At 45.8% G+C, this 16,851-nt stretch overlaps 1 protein-coding gene across 1 annotated transcript in view; it reads left to right on the top strand.

The window, feature by feature from the left end:
* VANGL1 (VANGL planar cell polarity protein 1) overlaps positions 1-8,628 on the top strand; it is a 47,919-nt gene extending 39,291 nt beyond the window's left edge. Inside the window, exons 7-8 of the mRNA XM_085326011.1 lie at positions 659-893; positions 2,214-8,628. Of these exons, the coding sequence (XP_085182137.1) occupies positions 659-893; positions 2,214-2,474 (496 nt within the window). The 3' untranslated portion in view covers positions 2,475-8,628. The remainder of the gene's footprint in view (positions 1-658; positions 894-2,213) is intronic.
* Positions 8,629-16,851: the final 8,223 nt, after the last annotated feature.

The raw sequence follows: 16,851 nt of genomic DNA, 5'->3' as shown, positions 1-16,851 counted from the left end.
GTGTGGTCTTGATGTTTGCTCACCTGCACCAGCTCAGGAATGATTTGCAGAGGATGTCTTTGGCTGCAGTATTAGAAGTGAAGACAGGGAAACCCAATTACTGTTTAGTGGAGAGGTACAGGGCAGCCACCTGGGAGCACAAGGTCTGTACTGAGTTGGTGTAAATCAGAGCAGACTGCAGCTTGTGAGCACAGAGAGTTTGCAGAGCACTCTGTGTCAGGGTCATGCTATCTATAGCCAGGCTCTTCCTGCCTGCCTGCCTGCCCGCCCTTATGGTTCAAGCTGTACCACTGTAGGCTGAAATTGTTTTCCTAGATATGTGTTAAACACGAGGGCAGCTGTATCTTGTTCAAGTCATGTAGTTGATGTTTATGCTGTGTTGGCAGAAGCAAGTACAAGCCTGGGGCTTTTAAAGTCTTAATCTTGGTTTWTGACCCTCAGTTGCTGGATGGCTTGGCAAAGAAAGGAAGGCTTCTGTCTACCTCTCTGAGCCTGTCAGTAGAAAGGATTAAGTAACTTGTCTGATGGTAGACAGTGAGTCAGTAGCAGAGATGGGAATAGGAGCTTGTAAATCCTAACTCCCATGCTCTGCCTTAACCACAAACCCATCCTAACTCTCTTGTTGTGACTCCTACTGCCCTGATTTTTTTTTCTGTAGGCTTGTGGTTGCAGTAGAGGAGGCTTTCACTCATATCAAACGTCTCCAGGCAGAGGAACAGCAGAAAGCTCCAGGAGAGATGATGGATCCGCGAGAAGCAGCTCAGGCAATCTTTCCCTCTATGGCAAGAGCTCTGCAGAAGTACCTCCGCACCACTCGTCAGCAACAGTACCACAGCATGGAGAGCATCTTGCAACACTTGTCCTTCTGCATCACCAATAACATGACACCAAAGGTAATGCTTTCTCTAATGGTGTAGAAAGAAGGGAGGAAGGGATAGCACATCTRTGCATGCACACAGAGCAGAGAGGATTATTGGGGGCAGCAAGTGGAAGTTTTTGTGATTGTTATCTGTGATACWGTCAGTCCACTGTAGATTACTTCAGTTCTTAAAGGAAGGTGATGTTTCCTCTAAAGCACTTACTGTCTTTTTTAGCTGAAATTACCTCTGAAGTAGCTAGCTATGTGTTCTCACATCCAGTTCAGCACACGAATATCAAAGAAGTGTCCAAGGCACTTAGTCTTGAGTCACAGGGAATTCTTCAGGCCTGGTTCATGGCAGTGTGATGTAGAGGACAGCTTGCAAAGGACCACTTTTTTCCCTCTGCAGTGCTGCCTTGGGGACTGCTGCTAATTATAGAATAAGTATCTGTATCTAGCCTAAACTCCCATGTGGTCAACAGCGTTTCTGACTTGTGGGTTGCTCAGTTGAGTATCTGTTCCTTGCTTCATGCTCTGACTCTGACTGTTGAACTGTAGATACTGGGAGGGACTGAAAGATGAGGGAGATGGGCCTTATAAATGGATAGATTTTAAAAAAAGAAAAAAGAAAAGAAAAGAAACAACCAACCACCTCAGCCCCCTCCCCCCCAATACCACAACCACCATCCTGGAGAATGCAATCCAAGGGCAGAAACACAGGAATTTACCCTTGTACCCAGAATTTCCTATAATAAGAGCAGAGCTGCTGTGACAAGACATGGATTAGCACTCCTTTACTGGAATTTATCCAGGAATCTGCCCTGGTTTACAAGGGCCAGTTCTGCAAACTGTAAAACACAAGAGACGTCGAACAGTGCTTCCTGTTCTGTTCTTGTCAAGACTGGCCAGGCTGCAAAGAAGGAAAACCTCCACTTTCCACCTTCATTTGGACTGAGGGAGGGAAAGCTGACTGTGCCTCTGCCTGTGTTGGACTGCAGCATTGGGGTAGAGGTGGAGAGTTAAAGAGGCGTCTGCTCTGCAGAACTGCTGCTGTTTCCAAAGTCCTACTCAGAGGGCAACTTTGAAAGTGAATGTCACGGCTGTGACTTTGCAAGTTTGTCTAGGATGGAACAAAAAAGCATCTCTAGGTATTGTTCTATTCGATCTCGGGGTCTGAAATATTAGGAAGGAAAGGGGGAAAGGATGTCTTCTGAAGCACAGAAGCTGAAGGAGTTTCCAGCATGGCATGTCAGTGCTCATATAGCTGTAGCTAGAAATTGAAAGAGAGCATCGAAGCAGTCAGAGTCATGGGACTGTTGTTTCCCAGGCATTAATGTGTTCGTTCTCTCACTAGGCATTCCTGGAGCGTTACCTCAGTCCAGGCCCAACCCTCCAATACGACAGGGATCGCTGGTTTTCCAAGCAGTGGACGCTCGTTAGCGAGGAAGCGGTCACAAGTGGGTTACAAGACGGAATTGTTTTTGTCCTCAAGTGCTTGGACTTCAGCCTTGTTGTTAATGTGAAGAAAATCCCCTTCATCAAACTCTCAGAAGAGTTCATAGACCCTAAATCTCATAAGTTCGTCCTTCGCTTACAGTCTGAGACTTCAGTTTAAGGGGTTTTGAGGGTGGGTTGTTTTGGGATTTTTTTTTTCAATATTGTGCTTTTGGGTTTAATTTCCCCAATGCTGACTGAAACTGGCAGATGATGGACCAGTAATATTTGACCATCTGCACTTTATTTGGGGGGGGGGATATGGGATATCTTATTTAGAAAGGAATATCTTAAGAGGCAACAGGGTGACTTGGCTCGGTTAGCTCAACTTTGGAGACAGAACAGCTTTTTTTTTTTCTTTCTTTTTTTTTCACCCTTGGCATATTGTAAATCTCATGTTCTTTCTTTCTCTGCAGAATTGCAATGTCTGTATTTCTGTTGGAACGCTGCCTTACGCTGTGTGTACACATGCACTTTTGTGGCCCTGCTTTTGCCTGTAGCTATTTCTGAGAGCACATTGCTCACCTCTCCAGTGTAGAAGTCTGCATGGTACCAGGAGAATGTGCAGTTCTTTTTCACTTAGGAAGCAGAGGGAGTTTGAAGGGTGCATGTGAAAGGGATTCCTTTGCAAACCATGTAATCTTGAGACTGAAGGGTGTTTTTGTTTGTTTGTTTGTTTTTCCTCTTGCCCTTGTCCCCTCTTGTATTAGCACTGGACCTGTATGAGCATAGTGGGGTAGTTTTGCTGCCTGTTGTCTCTGTGAAGCTGCTTGTCTTGCACTGGATTAGCCCATCTTGCAGGTGTTCATTTTTTTTTACCAGTGCTTGTTAGTGAAACATCTTTATTTTGCATGAACAACTCCCTTGTTCTCTCCACTGTTTCACCTCTAACRCTTGCCCCTTTCTTTGTTGGACACTCCCAAAGCTCCCTGTTTCTGTTCTCTTCCATCTGGCTTTCCAAACATGTTTCTCTAGCCCCTGTCCCCTTGGGGTCTGCCTTACTGCTTCTTCCTTTCACACCTGCAGGGGTTGTGTATTTATGCTGGGACAGAGTAGGTAAGTAGCTAGCACCTTCCTAAATAAATCAGAGACCCTCCCTATGTCTGACAGCCTCTTTGAGAGGAAGGGGAATGAACGCAGGAATGCACCTCTTGTTCTCTACAGGGCTTTAAATGTGTCTGGAGAAAAGAGGGGCAAAAGCACTTCCCTTCCTCAGGAGAGGAGCAGGGGAAGGGCTGACCTCTGCTGTGTGCACCTGCTTTGAAGAAAGCTTGTGTGCTGAAAACACCAGAATATGTCCTTCCSTGCCATTCACTTTTGGCTGTAGCTAAGAAATACCAAACTATATCTGAATGTTGAAAATCTGCCTGCCTGCCTTGGCCTTTCTCTCCTGTGGGAGTCTCTCCTCAGTGACAGTAGCCTGCGATTTCTCTGCTCTTGTGAGAGAGATGCTTAGCTCTTAAAAATCATTTTTATTTTCAGTTTTATTTTTAAGGCCTTCTTTGCCCTTTAGTGCAGCATCTGACACTTTTGTTTGTCATGGGGTTTTGAAATGTTTGCTTTTAAAGATGAGCCTAARTCAGTGTACTGAATTCTGAATGCTGGTGTGGGGCATCGTGTGATTTCTGAGCCAAATCTGAGCCCAGTGGTGACCTGATCTTCTGTTAGAGCTCTCCTGGAGCCCCCTGACTCTGTGGTGATGGATCAACGTGCAGGAATGGAAAAGCTCAATTTGTTCTGCCTTGTTTTTTTACCATGCAAATACCTATATTTAGTGGAAGCTGGTCTGTCTTCCATGCAGATGTGTCTTATCACAGAGGGCCCAGGTTCATGAGGTATATAAACATGTGCCTTTCATTATGGGGGTGCATTTTCTTATGGTGGGGCAGCTGTGACAGCCCCTGTTGTCCTCTCTGGCCTCCCCTGGCCTAGCCTTGGCTTTTTTGTCAGCCTACTGGGCTACATCCTCCCAGCAAGAGGCATCCTGGCTAAGAGCGGAGAGCAGGGATCTGATAGTCCTGCATGGTGTAGCTGAGCTGGGCTGGCCAGTGCCTGCAACAGGCAGGTGGGAGGAAGCAGTTACTGAAGGCTGGGGCGTTGGAAAGAGATCAGAGGAGCTCAGCTTCTTCTGGTGCGGCAGTAATGGCTGAGAAAGAGGTGCATGTCCAATAACACCTGCAGATAATCCTGCTGGGATCAAGGGAGCTACTTGCTGTCTGAACACCCTGATGAGTGAAGGTCCAAAGCCGTGGTTCCCCAGCTATGTGTCATCTACAGCATCCTGAACTCTTCCTGCCAATGGACGCTTTCTTCCGAATGCATAATATTTACCAGGATACAGTCCTCTCAGTGTAACACACAAGAAATAGTTGTAAAGAAACTAGATAGTTTGCTACACAGCAGGATCCAGGATCAGGCCTGTGCCCCTTGCGAGGTGAGAAGTAGGTAGAGTTTCACTGCTGTAAACTTACTGTTTGGAGTTTTTTGTAGGTCAAACTTCCTGGTAGTCTGTATGGGGATTTTTTATTGATTGTGGCCTTTGCAGTATTTTAATTTAAAAAATACCAGATTGTTTTATATCCTCTCCTTAAAAGGTGGAGAGGGCTTATAGTAACTCGCATAGATCTCATAAGGATGCATGTATTTGGCTTTTATGATGTGCGTAACCAACAAGGATGGGAGAGCCTGGGAGTAGCTTGGGAGACTCTGGAGCACTTAGGATTGCATTCAGGCTGCTGCCTGTGGCTGAATTGGCTCATCTGTGAGAAACCAGAACAAGAACTACCTTGCCAGGAGCTTGGGTGTGTCATATGTGTGTGAAAGCACCTTTTTTTTCAGGCACCTTGGTAAAACCTTCTTTCCCAGGAATTCCTGCCCCTTTCTTTTGCCCTCCCTCCTGGGGGTGGGGGGAGGTTGTCTGACAGTATCTGCTCAGGAAATTATGTCTTAGTCTTTAATTATTGCATTAAATCCTTAAACACATGGAAAACCAGACAGAAGCAGTATGTGCTCTTTCTAGACCTGCTTCCCAGTCGCTGTGCTGCGGTTAAGTGCTATCTGAAAAGGATACAGTCAGCAGGGACCAGTTCTTACATTAAGTGCTCTTCCCTGCATTAAGGCAAATGCTTTGCCTGGTGAAATCTGAAGGAGAGAGAGAACTTCACCTTTCAAACAGTCTGTTTACTTTCTTTGCACTTTCCTGAGACTGGAAAGAGAAGCAACCTGTTTAGTGGTGAGAACAGAGTAAAATGGGAATCAGGTCTCTTGGGTATTTTTTCTCATGTCGTTTTACTTCTCTGGGTCTCCATTTGTTTTGGGGCTTGTTTCACATCCCAGTGCAAGATCAGGAGACCATGATGATACCTACCTCATTGGGATGTTGTGAAGCTAAACTCAACTTTTGTAAAGTGCTTTGAGATTCAAAAATGGAAGGTGTTAGAGGAATTCAGACTCTTCATAAAAAGTGTTGAATAGCGAGATCAGACTGGCTTGTTTAACTTTGTTTATAGCCAGCTGGTGAGTAAGAATCGAGTCACAGGGAATGAAGCTGTGATCTAAATCCTGCAGTCCTTACTTCTGCGGAGCTTGCCAAGAGCTGATCATAAATAAAGCTTGTAAGGTTTGCCAGCCAGGCACAGGCTGTTTCCCTCCAAATACTTCTCCCATTCTGCACTGTCTCCTTGCACATACTTCTACTCCCCTTCCCCCCCACCTGTATACTTGTACCAGACTGGGAATTGATTTTTAGAAACAGAGTGGTTTATAAGAAAACCCCGTTTGTAGTTAAACTAACAGCACCTCCCTCAGAGGAGAGCCTTGCCCAGTGGAAACTGGACATCTTTTGCTACAGGCTGAATCGTGCGATAGGGTGGAAATGCCTTGTGGCCTCAGCAGGAGTGATATTGCCCCACTCCTCTCTTCCACATTGCTGTTTTTCTTGTGGCTCTCAAGTGTGCTGCACAGACTGTTTAAAGACTTTGCTCTCAGATTTATTACAGCGTAAACCCAAAATCTTACTAAAGCCAGAAGCAACAAAGATTTTCAGCTGTTTCAGAGCAGATGGAAATGGCTGTGGGTTTCCACAAAGGCTGGCTTTATCTTTCATTGCTAAAGAGTGGAAAATGAGGATTTCCTGCAGCTTCTAGGAGCACAGGGGCAGATATTAGACCCTTAATACCTTGCCAATCCCATAACCAGGACTGGGAAGAGGTTTGACACAACCACTAGGCAGCTTCTCATTGTCAGGTGGCTGCGGCCATCCCTGCCTAGGCTCGTGAGGCTGCCCTGCTCTTTGGCTCTGTTCCTGCTCATGGGAGCAGAGCAGGCAGCAGCCAAGTGTAAGCACTTCAGCGCTGCTCCCCTGGCATAGCAGTCCCTGACCAAGCCATTCTGAGGAGGGCGAGTCCCCTTGCAGCTGCCTGCCTATTGTCTGCGGAGGAGAAACTTTGCCGCCTCTGCTGAGTAGCTACAGGGGAATGTATGGGGTATGGAAGGGTGACGTGATGCAATTTGCTTGCAGAGCAAGGTCAGGTCCAACATACATCCTGYTTCTGTGGCTGTCCTTGGTGCCTTCAAAACAACAAAGGAAGTGGATGCCCCTGGAGAGGGATCTTAGAGAGGAAGGTAGATCTGATTTCAGCCTCTGCTGGCCATTCCTCTGATACTCCGCTGCCTCTAAAACCTTSTGCCAACAGCTTTAGTCACTACACCTCCTGCTTCCATTCTTTCTTTGCTGTGATTTAAAAAAAGTTCCCTAGTGAGAAAAAACAAGTAGCAAGTGAGATGAGAGGTGTTGAGGCTACAAGTTGGAGCTGGAGGACAGCYCTTGATGAGGCACGATTTTGGGAGACTCTTAGGAACTCTTCCTTTTTTCTTTTTAGATGGGGATCTTGACACAAAGCTTAGGGAATCAACTGTTTCCAGGTATGCCAAAAGCTGAGGAGAAGCAATTTCTAAAAACTGGCTGCTCATAAGTAGCTTTTAAGGTTGTTTGAGATGTGCTTGTTACAACATCTGTTACTGAAGAAACTTAAAAGACCTGTACCATGCTAAACATGGAAACCTATTTAAGCCAATTCCATCTTGCTTAAAAAAGCTTGCAAATCTGCCCTTTTTAAGGATAAAACAAATTTTCCTGACTTTCAGAAAAACACTGTAGTCTGGCCCCAGGCTCTACTGTTCGATTGTACGTAGTAGTTCTACCCTGCCATATGAGTGCTGTTCAGGAGATGCGAGCATGGACGTCTGCTTTCTCATGTTCAGTTTGTGTGTGTGCGTGCTTTCCCCTTAAGGTGTTTGCATTGTGCGTGTGTAAGGCCTAAAGCCAGGCTGGGTGATTTACTGATTAAATGGTATTAAGAAAGAAGCACTCTTGGGATCAAGCTCTTTTTAAAACAAAACGAAATTCTGTTCTCCTAAGAGAGAGGGCTTTGTGGCTGGAAGTCTCTGACAGGAGTATGCATCCTTTTGCATTCAGGCTGCTGCCTCAGATTGTGACCAAAAGTTGCTGTTTCTGCCAGCTGCCATTACTGGTGTGGATCTCCTTGGATTATTCTTCAGCCAGGTCCCCACAGCACCAYTGGCACAGTTGGTGTTACTTGGCTCTCTGCTTCCCTTTTGGAAAAAAAAGACTATGTTTTTTATTCCTGTAATGCAGGGAAACCCTCTGGGCAGCAGGCAGCCAGCCCTGCCGAGGAGGGAATCCTTCCCTCTGGCTGTGTCCTGGGCACCTTTCACCAGCGCTGAAATCGCTTGGGAGTGTCTCGCGCGTGCACACGTGGATGCTGTGGTTCGCAACCTGCACGGATTTAACTGTGAAGGAATCTTATACTCTTCTGTGCCTGTTTCTTTAATTCAGTGTTGTTGTGTCTTGGGGAAGGGGATAGGAGCGAACTCCCCTCCCACRCTCTTTTCTGATCACTGTGTAATACTCCTTTTTCTACACAAAGTGTGTATTGTAAGATGGGTTTTGCCAAGGTTTTCTAATTAATGGACACTAACTAGCATTTCTTTTTCTCTCTCTGCACATGTGACTTTAACTGCAGTGGTACATGAGCTTTCTGTTCTTTTCTAATCGTGAACTTAAATAAGCAAATTCCTGGTGTCTGTGACATTAATGCACTGTGGGTCTAGCCTAGTAAATTGTTCTGTTCCAAGCTGGGTTCTCTTAAGTTATAGCTGAATGGATTTTTGTTGTTTTTAAACTGAAACATAAAACCATTTTACACTTTGCATATTTTGTACAGTAAAATTCTGGAAATAAACAGAAACCAGAAGTTCTGTTGTCCCACTCCTTCCTCTTATCCTTTCAAACAAAAATAAGTGTTTTTTCTGGCCTCTGAGCATTCCTTAGCTATGTCTGGGAGGGGCCCTGCAAACATACGGTTTCACCTTTTTGAGGCCAGCTCTGGCACCCTCATTCTAGACCTTTCTGATCTGCCCTGCCACAATAAAATGAAAGCTCATTCATCACTCTTAAAGTAAGGCTAGGAGGTGACTGCTTTGAATGCCCGAAATATCGAGTGATGGGGAGCAAATACAGCTGGTGAGGGTGTGGCGACAGGGCAGGAGTTGGAACAGGTTTTTCTACCTCCTGTATTCCTTCATAGTTTGCACACAAATTATGAAGTTCAGGATTAACTGCTGAATTCCTTATTTGGACCCGTTTCGGCGGGGGGAAGCGGGAGGAGTGGTGAGATGACGAAAAGTGAGCGCTTCTTGTTACTGTGGATTTGGGCCTGCGTTCTGTTAAAACAGCTTGAAGCGTTCACTCCTTGAAGGTGTTTGTGGGTTCTGCTTTTCCCCTCCGCAGCTGCTATAACTAGAAAGTGGTGCCTCACAGCAGCCGTGCCAGCCTGCTCCGCATCTGCCGCTGGGCTGAGGAAGCCTTGGGAGCAGCCTTCCCTGGGCAGTCTTTGGTACTCACTCTTCAGGACTGCTGCAGGGCCTCATGCCCTTTTGATGGGAGTACCTCATTTCACAGCTCTGTCCTGCAAAGCAAGTCTCCTCCCTCGGTCAGCGCTCCGTGTCCTGGACTGCTGGAAAAATCCACAGGATGCTGCTGTGCAGTGAAAAATACAGTGCAACAGTTGGTGAGATAAGCAGTTCGTGCATAAACACTGCTGGAGAGAAACATCCAAATGACTAACTCTCAGCTTGGGAAATGAATGTATTTAGGCTAAAAAGCACTGAACTGAAGCCCGGTAGGAAGCAGGAAGGGTGGGATGGGGGTGTGCTCAGTCCTGCCTCCTGCCCTCCCTTGATCTCTCTCCTTTTGATCTATGTCCCTTATCCTGCTGTTCCTCTGGCGGTGCCCAGCGCTGCGGTCCTGCCCAGGGCTGCTTGCAGTGCAGCTCCTGGAGACTGGGCCTTTCCCTGGAGTGAAAGGAAACAACACTGCTACCACTCTCCGGTGCATGTGGTCGGTGTGTAGCCGTTGCTGGTACCCTCCTGCCCCACAGAGGACCTTACTTGCTGGACTGGAGCCCTGTAGGCAGAGACACTGGTGGAGCCAGCGGCAAGCGTGTCACAGAAAGGTATAAGAACCATGAATTTGGCACAAACAAAGCAACCAGCTCACCAACCTCAGTTTCATCCTAGGCTCTTAGCCTTGAGAATTCCGGTTTTCCATTCAAGTTTGGCATGCTTCATTTAATTTATGGCTTAACGCTGATGCCAAGTCACTACCTGAATCCCTGCTGCTGCTACTGTTCATAGTGCTTTCTCTCCTGCTGTGGGTTGTGGGAGCTGATGGAAGGAACAGGCTTTGCCAGAGGGACCAGTTCCTTGGCCTGTGCCTAGAGCTCAGGTATCTGCATTATAAGGGAACTGTAGCATGCAGCTCAGCAAAAATAAGAGCTGAGGGTGCTGTTCTGGTTTGGCCAAATCTTCCGCTGAAGTTGCAAGGGTCTTTGGGGCGTGGGGGAGCCTCAGGCACAATATTGTAGCAGGATTAATTATTACTGACCCAGGCCTCTGACAAAATGAGAAAGGAGGCTTTGAGTAGTAACCAGCGCTTGGAGGAACTCATCATGCTGAACAAGAAGCAAGTGTCTTGCATTTGAGGGAGACAACAGACCAGGACCACTGGGGAAGGAGAAGCCTAGTCTATGACGCCTTCCCTGGCTGTAAAGGCATAAGACTTTGGGGCTGCTCTGATGCAGGATAGAAACAATAGCTGAGGCAGAGAATTTGATGCTGAGCAGAGTTGACAGCTAAAGTATGGCTTAATACATAAGATCTATTGGCCRCTGTTATGGAGGGTGAGAAAACATCAACTTAGAAGAATTTGGTAGGGAGGTATGGGGCAAAAGGGCTGCACACTGTCAATGTAGCAAATGAGTTGAGAAATGGATTTGTCACTTGTAGAACTAGCACCAGAGCCTTGCAGGGRGAAGTAGTAATGCCTCGCCACCTCATAATGTTAGCTAAGCGAATAGTTTGATGAAACATCTAACTGGAGGTGAGCAGAACTTCAAATTCCCCAAACAACCTTTCAGCTTCTAGTGGTGCTGTGTATTGGCTCTGCTGCCCCAGCTCCAGATCTGGACCTGCAGGAGATGTGGGGTGTGATGGGACTCAAGGTCTCCAAGGGAGCAGCATGCAAGCCAGGGGTGCAGGTGGGGTGGGTGCAAGGGGAATTGGATCTCTCAGCAGGACATGGTGCATCACAACAGCGTGAGAGAAGAGAAGACACATTGATAGATGGCCAAACTGAGCACTTTTTGATTTGTCTTTCGGCACCGTTTCTGAGTTTATTTTGGACCAGGAAGGTGGTGGGCTTAGGTTAAAGTCCTTTCCTGTACTGACAGATAATCCACTGGTACAGGGGCATCTGTTCCCTTTTTACATGTGCATTCATGTGCCACYGAGTCAATACGTGCTGAGAGAAGAGGGAGTAGTGAACATAACATGTTTGCAGAAGTTTGTAGGGTTAGTTCGGTGTAGTGACTGCTTATGCATAACTAGAATAATCTTGTTCATAGATAATAATTTGCTTTGAAATGCTGTGGTTTTACAGCCCTGCTGTGAGCACATGGGTTGGTTTACACTGGCGTATTGCTAGTGAAATAGAGAGAGAAAGAGCACAGTTTTCCAAGTTTTCCTCATCCCCATGCCTGCTTCCACACTGCACTTGAAATGGATTGTCTCTGGACACTGTTGGTACAGTGATGCATGATCAGCTTGGGGCCTGCTGCAGATGGCCAGCTAACTCCAAAGCCCTGAGCTGATATTCTTTCTCCCAAAATTTAGAAGATGAATCTGATGGAGAAGCTCACTTCTGTGCATGACTTGGGGCATGCTCCAGTTTGAGTTCTACTAGTGTAAATAACCTGGGAAGCCAAGAACTGTCACATGACAGTCCTACTGCCAGCCTGCCTCTGAGAGCAAGCATGTGGGTTTTGCCCATGGGTGGAGCAGAACGATTGCTTGCTGGCAGGGCCGCAGCCAAGACAAAAGGTGCAATCATTCTTTGGCTTTCTTTGAGTAGCATTAAATATAGTTTAGAGGAAGAAGAAGGGAAGGAATTTTTTAACTTTTGGGTGTGTATTTGGGTAGGTCAATGCAGCCACCTTACTCACGTATCAAAATATGGAGAAAGCAGCAAAACTAAGAGACAAAGATGATCACCAATGACTTTTCCAGAAATGCCACAGTTGGTTTAGATGAAGAGCTAGATGTAAACTGTTCTCTGGCTTGCTAGGTTTGCTCTCTGCAAGGATCAGATGAAAGTTTTATGCAAAAGGTAATGATGAGAAAAGGAGGAGGCAATATTGAGTCAGTGAAAGAGACCTGGGGGGTGGGGTTTTTTTGTTTGTTTGTTTTTGTTTTTGTTTTCAGAATCACTGAGGACTGTTTAGTCCAACTCTGCTGCAGCAGGGTCGGCTAAAGTAGGTTGCCCAGAACCATGTCTAGTTGGGTTTGGAACTTCTTCAAGGATGGAGACCACAGCCTCTGGGCCACCTATTCCCCTGTTTGACCACCCTCACAGTAAAACTTTTTTCTGATGTTTAAGTGGAGTTTCTTGCGTTTCAGTTTGTACACATTGCCCTCATCCTGTTATTGAGCACCACTGAAAAGAATCTGGCCCTGTTCTCTCTACACCTTCCCTTCAGATATTCATCGATAAGATTCCCCCTCAGTTGTCTCTTTTCCAGGCTAAACAGTCCTAGCTCTCTCAGCCTCTCCTTATGAGAGCTGCTCCAGTGTATTTATCATCTCTGTGAACCTTTTCTGGACTTACCCCAGTATGTCCATATCTGTCTTGTACTGAGGAACCCAGTATTGGACACAGTTTTCCAGGTGTGACCTAACCAGGGTTGAGTAGAGGGGAAGGATCACCTGCCTTGACCTGCTGGCAATGCTCTCCCTGATGCAGCCCWGAGAGGCCTTCTCTGCCACAAGGGCAGATTGCTGGCCCATTTTGACTTACTGTCCAGCAGTGTTCCCAGGTCTTTCTTAGCAGAGCTGCTTTCCAGCAGGTCAGCCTGCAGCCTGTACTGTTCCATGGGGTTATTCCTTGTCAGATACAGGACTCTGTTCTTCCCTTAATTGAACTTCGTGAGGTTCCTCTCTGCCTGCTTCTTCAGCCTGTCAAGGCTGGAGCATCCTTAGCTACAACATCCTTGGAAACATGAAGGCACAAAGATTTTTTAAAAAGTAAAGACATCATAGATTGCTCTAGGCATGAAGCTACTCTYTAAATTGCAGTGCTTTAAATCTCTTTCCTAAAGGCAAAGAGCAGACTTCCAAATGCTTAGACTCCTGCAGTCTTGGTCTTCAGGTTTTTTCTACTTGAAAAGAAAATGTTCATGGAGAAAAAGAAGTGGAGTGAAATCATTTGATTCAACCTCTCTATAAGTTTTGAGAGAAAGTCAAAGCTATTTAGCTGCTTGGAACTGTTTTCTTTGCAAGTCAGATGCTGTGGGTGCACTTCAAAAGAGTGAGAAGTGGTTATATCTGGCCCACAGATGTGAAGCAAATCTATAAATCTTCTAGCTCCTGTTTTATTAAACTCATTTTTGAGTACTCATAATACCAGGATCCTACAGTTTATTATGATTTAGCTTTATAAGTGGTTGGGAGAAACTGGTTTAGTAATTCAGTAACTAGATTGTGGAAAGATATGAAAATTCTCTCAGTGATCTCGTTTTGTAGACTAAAATATTCTTCARACATTTAGGTTTTTTTGTCATTCAATAACTTCTTGCTCTTGTCACTAACAGAGACTAATTTTTGACATGTTGAATTCAAATTTAAAGCAAAAATCTATCAGGCAAATTTCAGGTCCACTCTGATTGAACATTGTTTTATTTCTAATTTTATTACTGAGGGAGGGATCTGATTCAAAAACCCAAGCAGAAGATGAAATGTTACCAAATCAGGCAGCCCATGGCAATTTAATTTGTTTGCCTGGCTTAAATCTGAAGAAGAGCTCAGTTAGGACAACCTTTCCTGTCTTTCCTGGCAGGTAGTTGGGTTTCCTACTGCTGTTCAAGTATGAGGTTATCCCTCCAGCGAAGTTAAGTTTGTTTAACCCTCTAGGCTTGTTTCTTGTGCGTGAAGTTATGCTGCTTGTCCTGGGCTAGGCAGTGTGACATAATTGCTGGGGACAGTGGGGATTACTGGGAATGTTCTCTTTCTGCAGCAATGACCTAAATAACCGAGCCCAGCATTTCCCCATTCAGACAGGGCTTGGTGGAAAGGTGATATTCATCATCTGGATTCTGGAACAACTGGAAAAGATGCCCACTCAAAAATCTCTTTTTTTTTCCCACAGAGTCCAGCCTGTAGTAGAGGCAACCCTCCTGGGAGTTTACATGGGAGAGGAGCAATAAAGGCCAACTAGCTCCAACCTGTACTGTACAGTCTATTTTAGGCTTGATTTGTGCTGCATTTCCCCTGATCTGAATGAGATTTCACAACGGGGCAAACTGAGCTGTGCCTTCCTCTAGCATGGAAATACTGCTTCTTATCGTGGGGGTGGAGAAAAGGAGCCATAGGTCCCAGTGGTCACACGAGATGGCTGCAGCAAGTCCCTGGGTGGAGGTGCAGAAGAGGCTGCAGTCCTTTCTGGGCAAGTCCCGGGTGGTGGCTGGGTATTCGCCCTGGGGGATAAGCTCAAAGAGCAGAGGCAGGGGAGGGCCTTGTCCTTAAGACAGATTCAGCACCATATGCTAGGTGGCAGGTTGAGGAGAAGAGAAAGATGGGCAAGGTAAACACACTTATATTAATATACAAAAAAAAGATGTTTCTCTTAAGGAGTTGAGTCAATAGTCAGAACAAGTTCCAGTGAACAAATGCAGCAGTGGTTTTCTGAAAATCCTTGAGCAAAACTGTTATTCTGTACTTCATCTTTGAGTTGCATTTTTTATAAACATAACTATAATGCATAGCACAGTTTTGATTGGGGGTTTAAATGAGATTGTAGTTCTGTTAATATATGCACTTGGTCTTTCTGGAAGTGCAGTGGTGAAAGGTAAAAATGGAGGGTGCAAAAAGGGGAGCTGGTAAAGAACAGGAGGGTAATAGGTCGGGGGGGATAGAAAGAGGAAGAAAAGAAGATGAAAAAGCTGTATTTTCTTCTTGTTCTCTGTGGCATGGAGACCAAACCAGAAGTCCATTAACTACTCTGGTGGTGTCTTTCCTTACAGAGGCCTAGGGAGGGCACGAGGAGGGGGCAGAAAAGGGCAGTGAGCACTAGAAGGATTTTTCGTTCCATCCCCAAAGTTCCTGGCAAAAGTTGCTTGCAATCTGACTCGACATGAGTCTTAAAGCTGCAGGGAAGCTCTGTAGCTTGGTTTATTTATTTTTTTTCTTTTAGCATTTATTGCCTTTTAAACTTGACAGGGAGTGTTTTGCTGGAAGAGAGCTGGGCCAAAAGGGCTGGCTCTGCCCCTGCCCCGTGCTCTGAATTACTGCTAGACCTCTTCTGTCAAATGGATTTAAGGGCGATCACGTTTCCAGCACTGGGTGGTGATGTTCAAGGCTTGCTTTGACCAGATGATGGTGGTACAAGGTGGGGGGAAAGGGGAGAAGGGGAAGAGGCAGGGGATGCTGCAGTGCAGTGAAGCACCCCACCTAGATACCTGCTTGTGTCGTGGATAGGGCACAGCCCTGTTGGCACAGCTTTGTAACCTAGGTTAATTAACCACCTCGCTCAACTCTATTGTGTCCAGCTTCTAGCAAATTAACGTTGTACTGCACAGCATAGACATACCTGAGATATAAAAGTAGCCAAGCACCGTGCCAGGAAGTAGTTCGCTTTGCCTCTAGAGGACCTTGGTGCTTGTTGCTTACTCTGATTCGCTCTTCGTCTACACACCCCCAAGATTTGAGGTGTCTGCACGCAAGTGCCACGTATTGGGCTTGTGCAGGCAGCCAAAGCTTTTATAGGTGATAGGGGAATCCAAACACAATTCTGGCCTGTTTTCRCAGGACTGCAAGGGGATCGATTGGTGGTAGGGAAGTGATACATTCCTGTCTAATTAATGATTTCCCTCAGAGTGAAAGGCAACACTTTATGTTCTGTTTTGATGATGAGTCAGTGAATCACTTCTTAGGTATGCTGTGCGGACAGACACAGACAAGCAGTCAGTATCCTTAGCTTTGTRTTCTTGTTGGCACCTTGCTGAGCAGCTCTGGTCTAGGATGGGAAATTGTTGAGATCTCTGGTGTTACTAAGTGGCTGTTTCTCCCCCTACTGTGCCTTAGGACATCACAACAGAGTCTCACCACCCCTACTCTCATAAACATCAGGAAAACTACTGAGCCTTAAAATAGGAAGTARTCTATGATTCACAGTGTGCTGCTTTGTCTCCCATTCTGGAGCTGTTTCTCGAAGGGTTCACAGAGCCTCTCCAGCAATGTCCTCAGGTCAGCTGCAAAGGGAAAAGCTTTCTCCTTCTTGCTTCTGTACAACAGCTATAAAACCAACCTGAAAGTATATGTTTCTTGGCACAGTACCCTTCCCCATGTTTGCTGAGTTAATAGTTAATGTCTGATTTAGCAGGGGAGTGATGAAAGGATAAAATTTGAGCAACTGAGGAGTGGAGGGACAGCTTAAAACTTACAATTGTCTCACTGCAGCTGGAATAACTCAGGGAAAGGGAGAGTGGGAGCAGCCTCTTTTATGTCTGCTCTTACCTGAAAGTGTCAGGAGGTTTAACTGAGGATAACTCTGGTCTCCCRTGAATGGCATGGGATGGTGATGATCTTAAAGAACAGATGGAATCAGCCTGTGGTATGGCATGCCAAAGATTTCCTCTTCCTTGGCTCCCTGGCTGATGTCCGGGGACTGGGAGGAATATGAATTCACATTCTAGCAATGTGCCACTTGGGAGATGGGTCTTCACAGTCATCATGGGGCTGATAACACTAGATTTTTGGCTACTTCCTACTGAGCCTGAAGCAGTCTTAGATGGATGAGGGCAAAACATGATTCCATGTTTTTATTTATTTGTGTTAAGACCCACTTATTATGAATGCCTAATTAACAC

Source organism: Rhea americana, unplaced genomic scaffold (assembly GCF_003343005.1).
Source record: "Rhea americana isolate MKP2758 unplaced genomic scaffold, rheAme1 scaffold_126, whole genome shotgun sequence".
Lineage (NCBI taxonomy): Eukaryota > Metazoa > Chordata > Aves > Rheiformes > Rheidae > Rhea > Rhea americana.
Note: the sequence above shows the minus strand (reverse complement) of the source record. Positions and strands in the feature narration are given on the sequence as shown.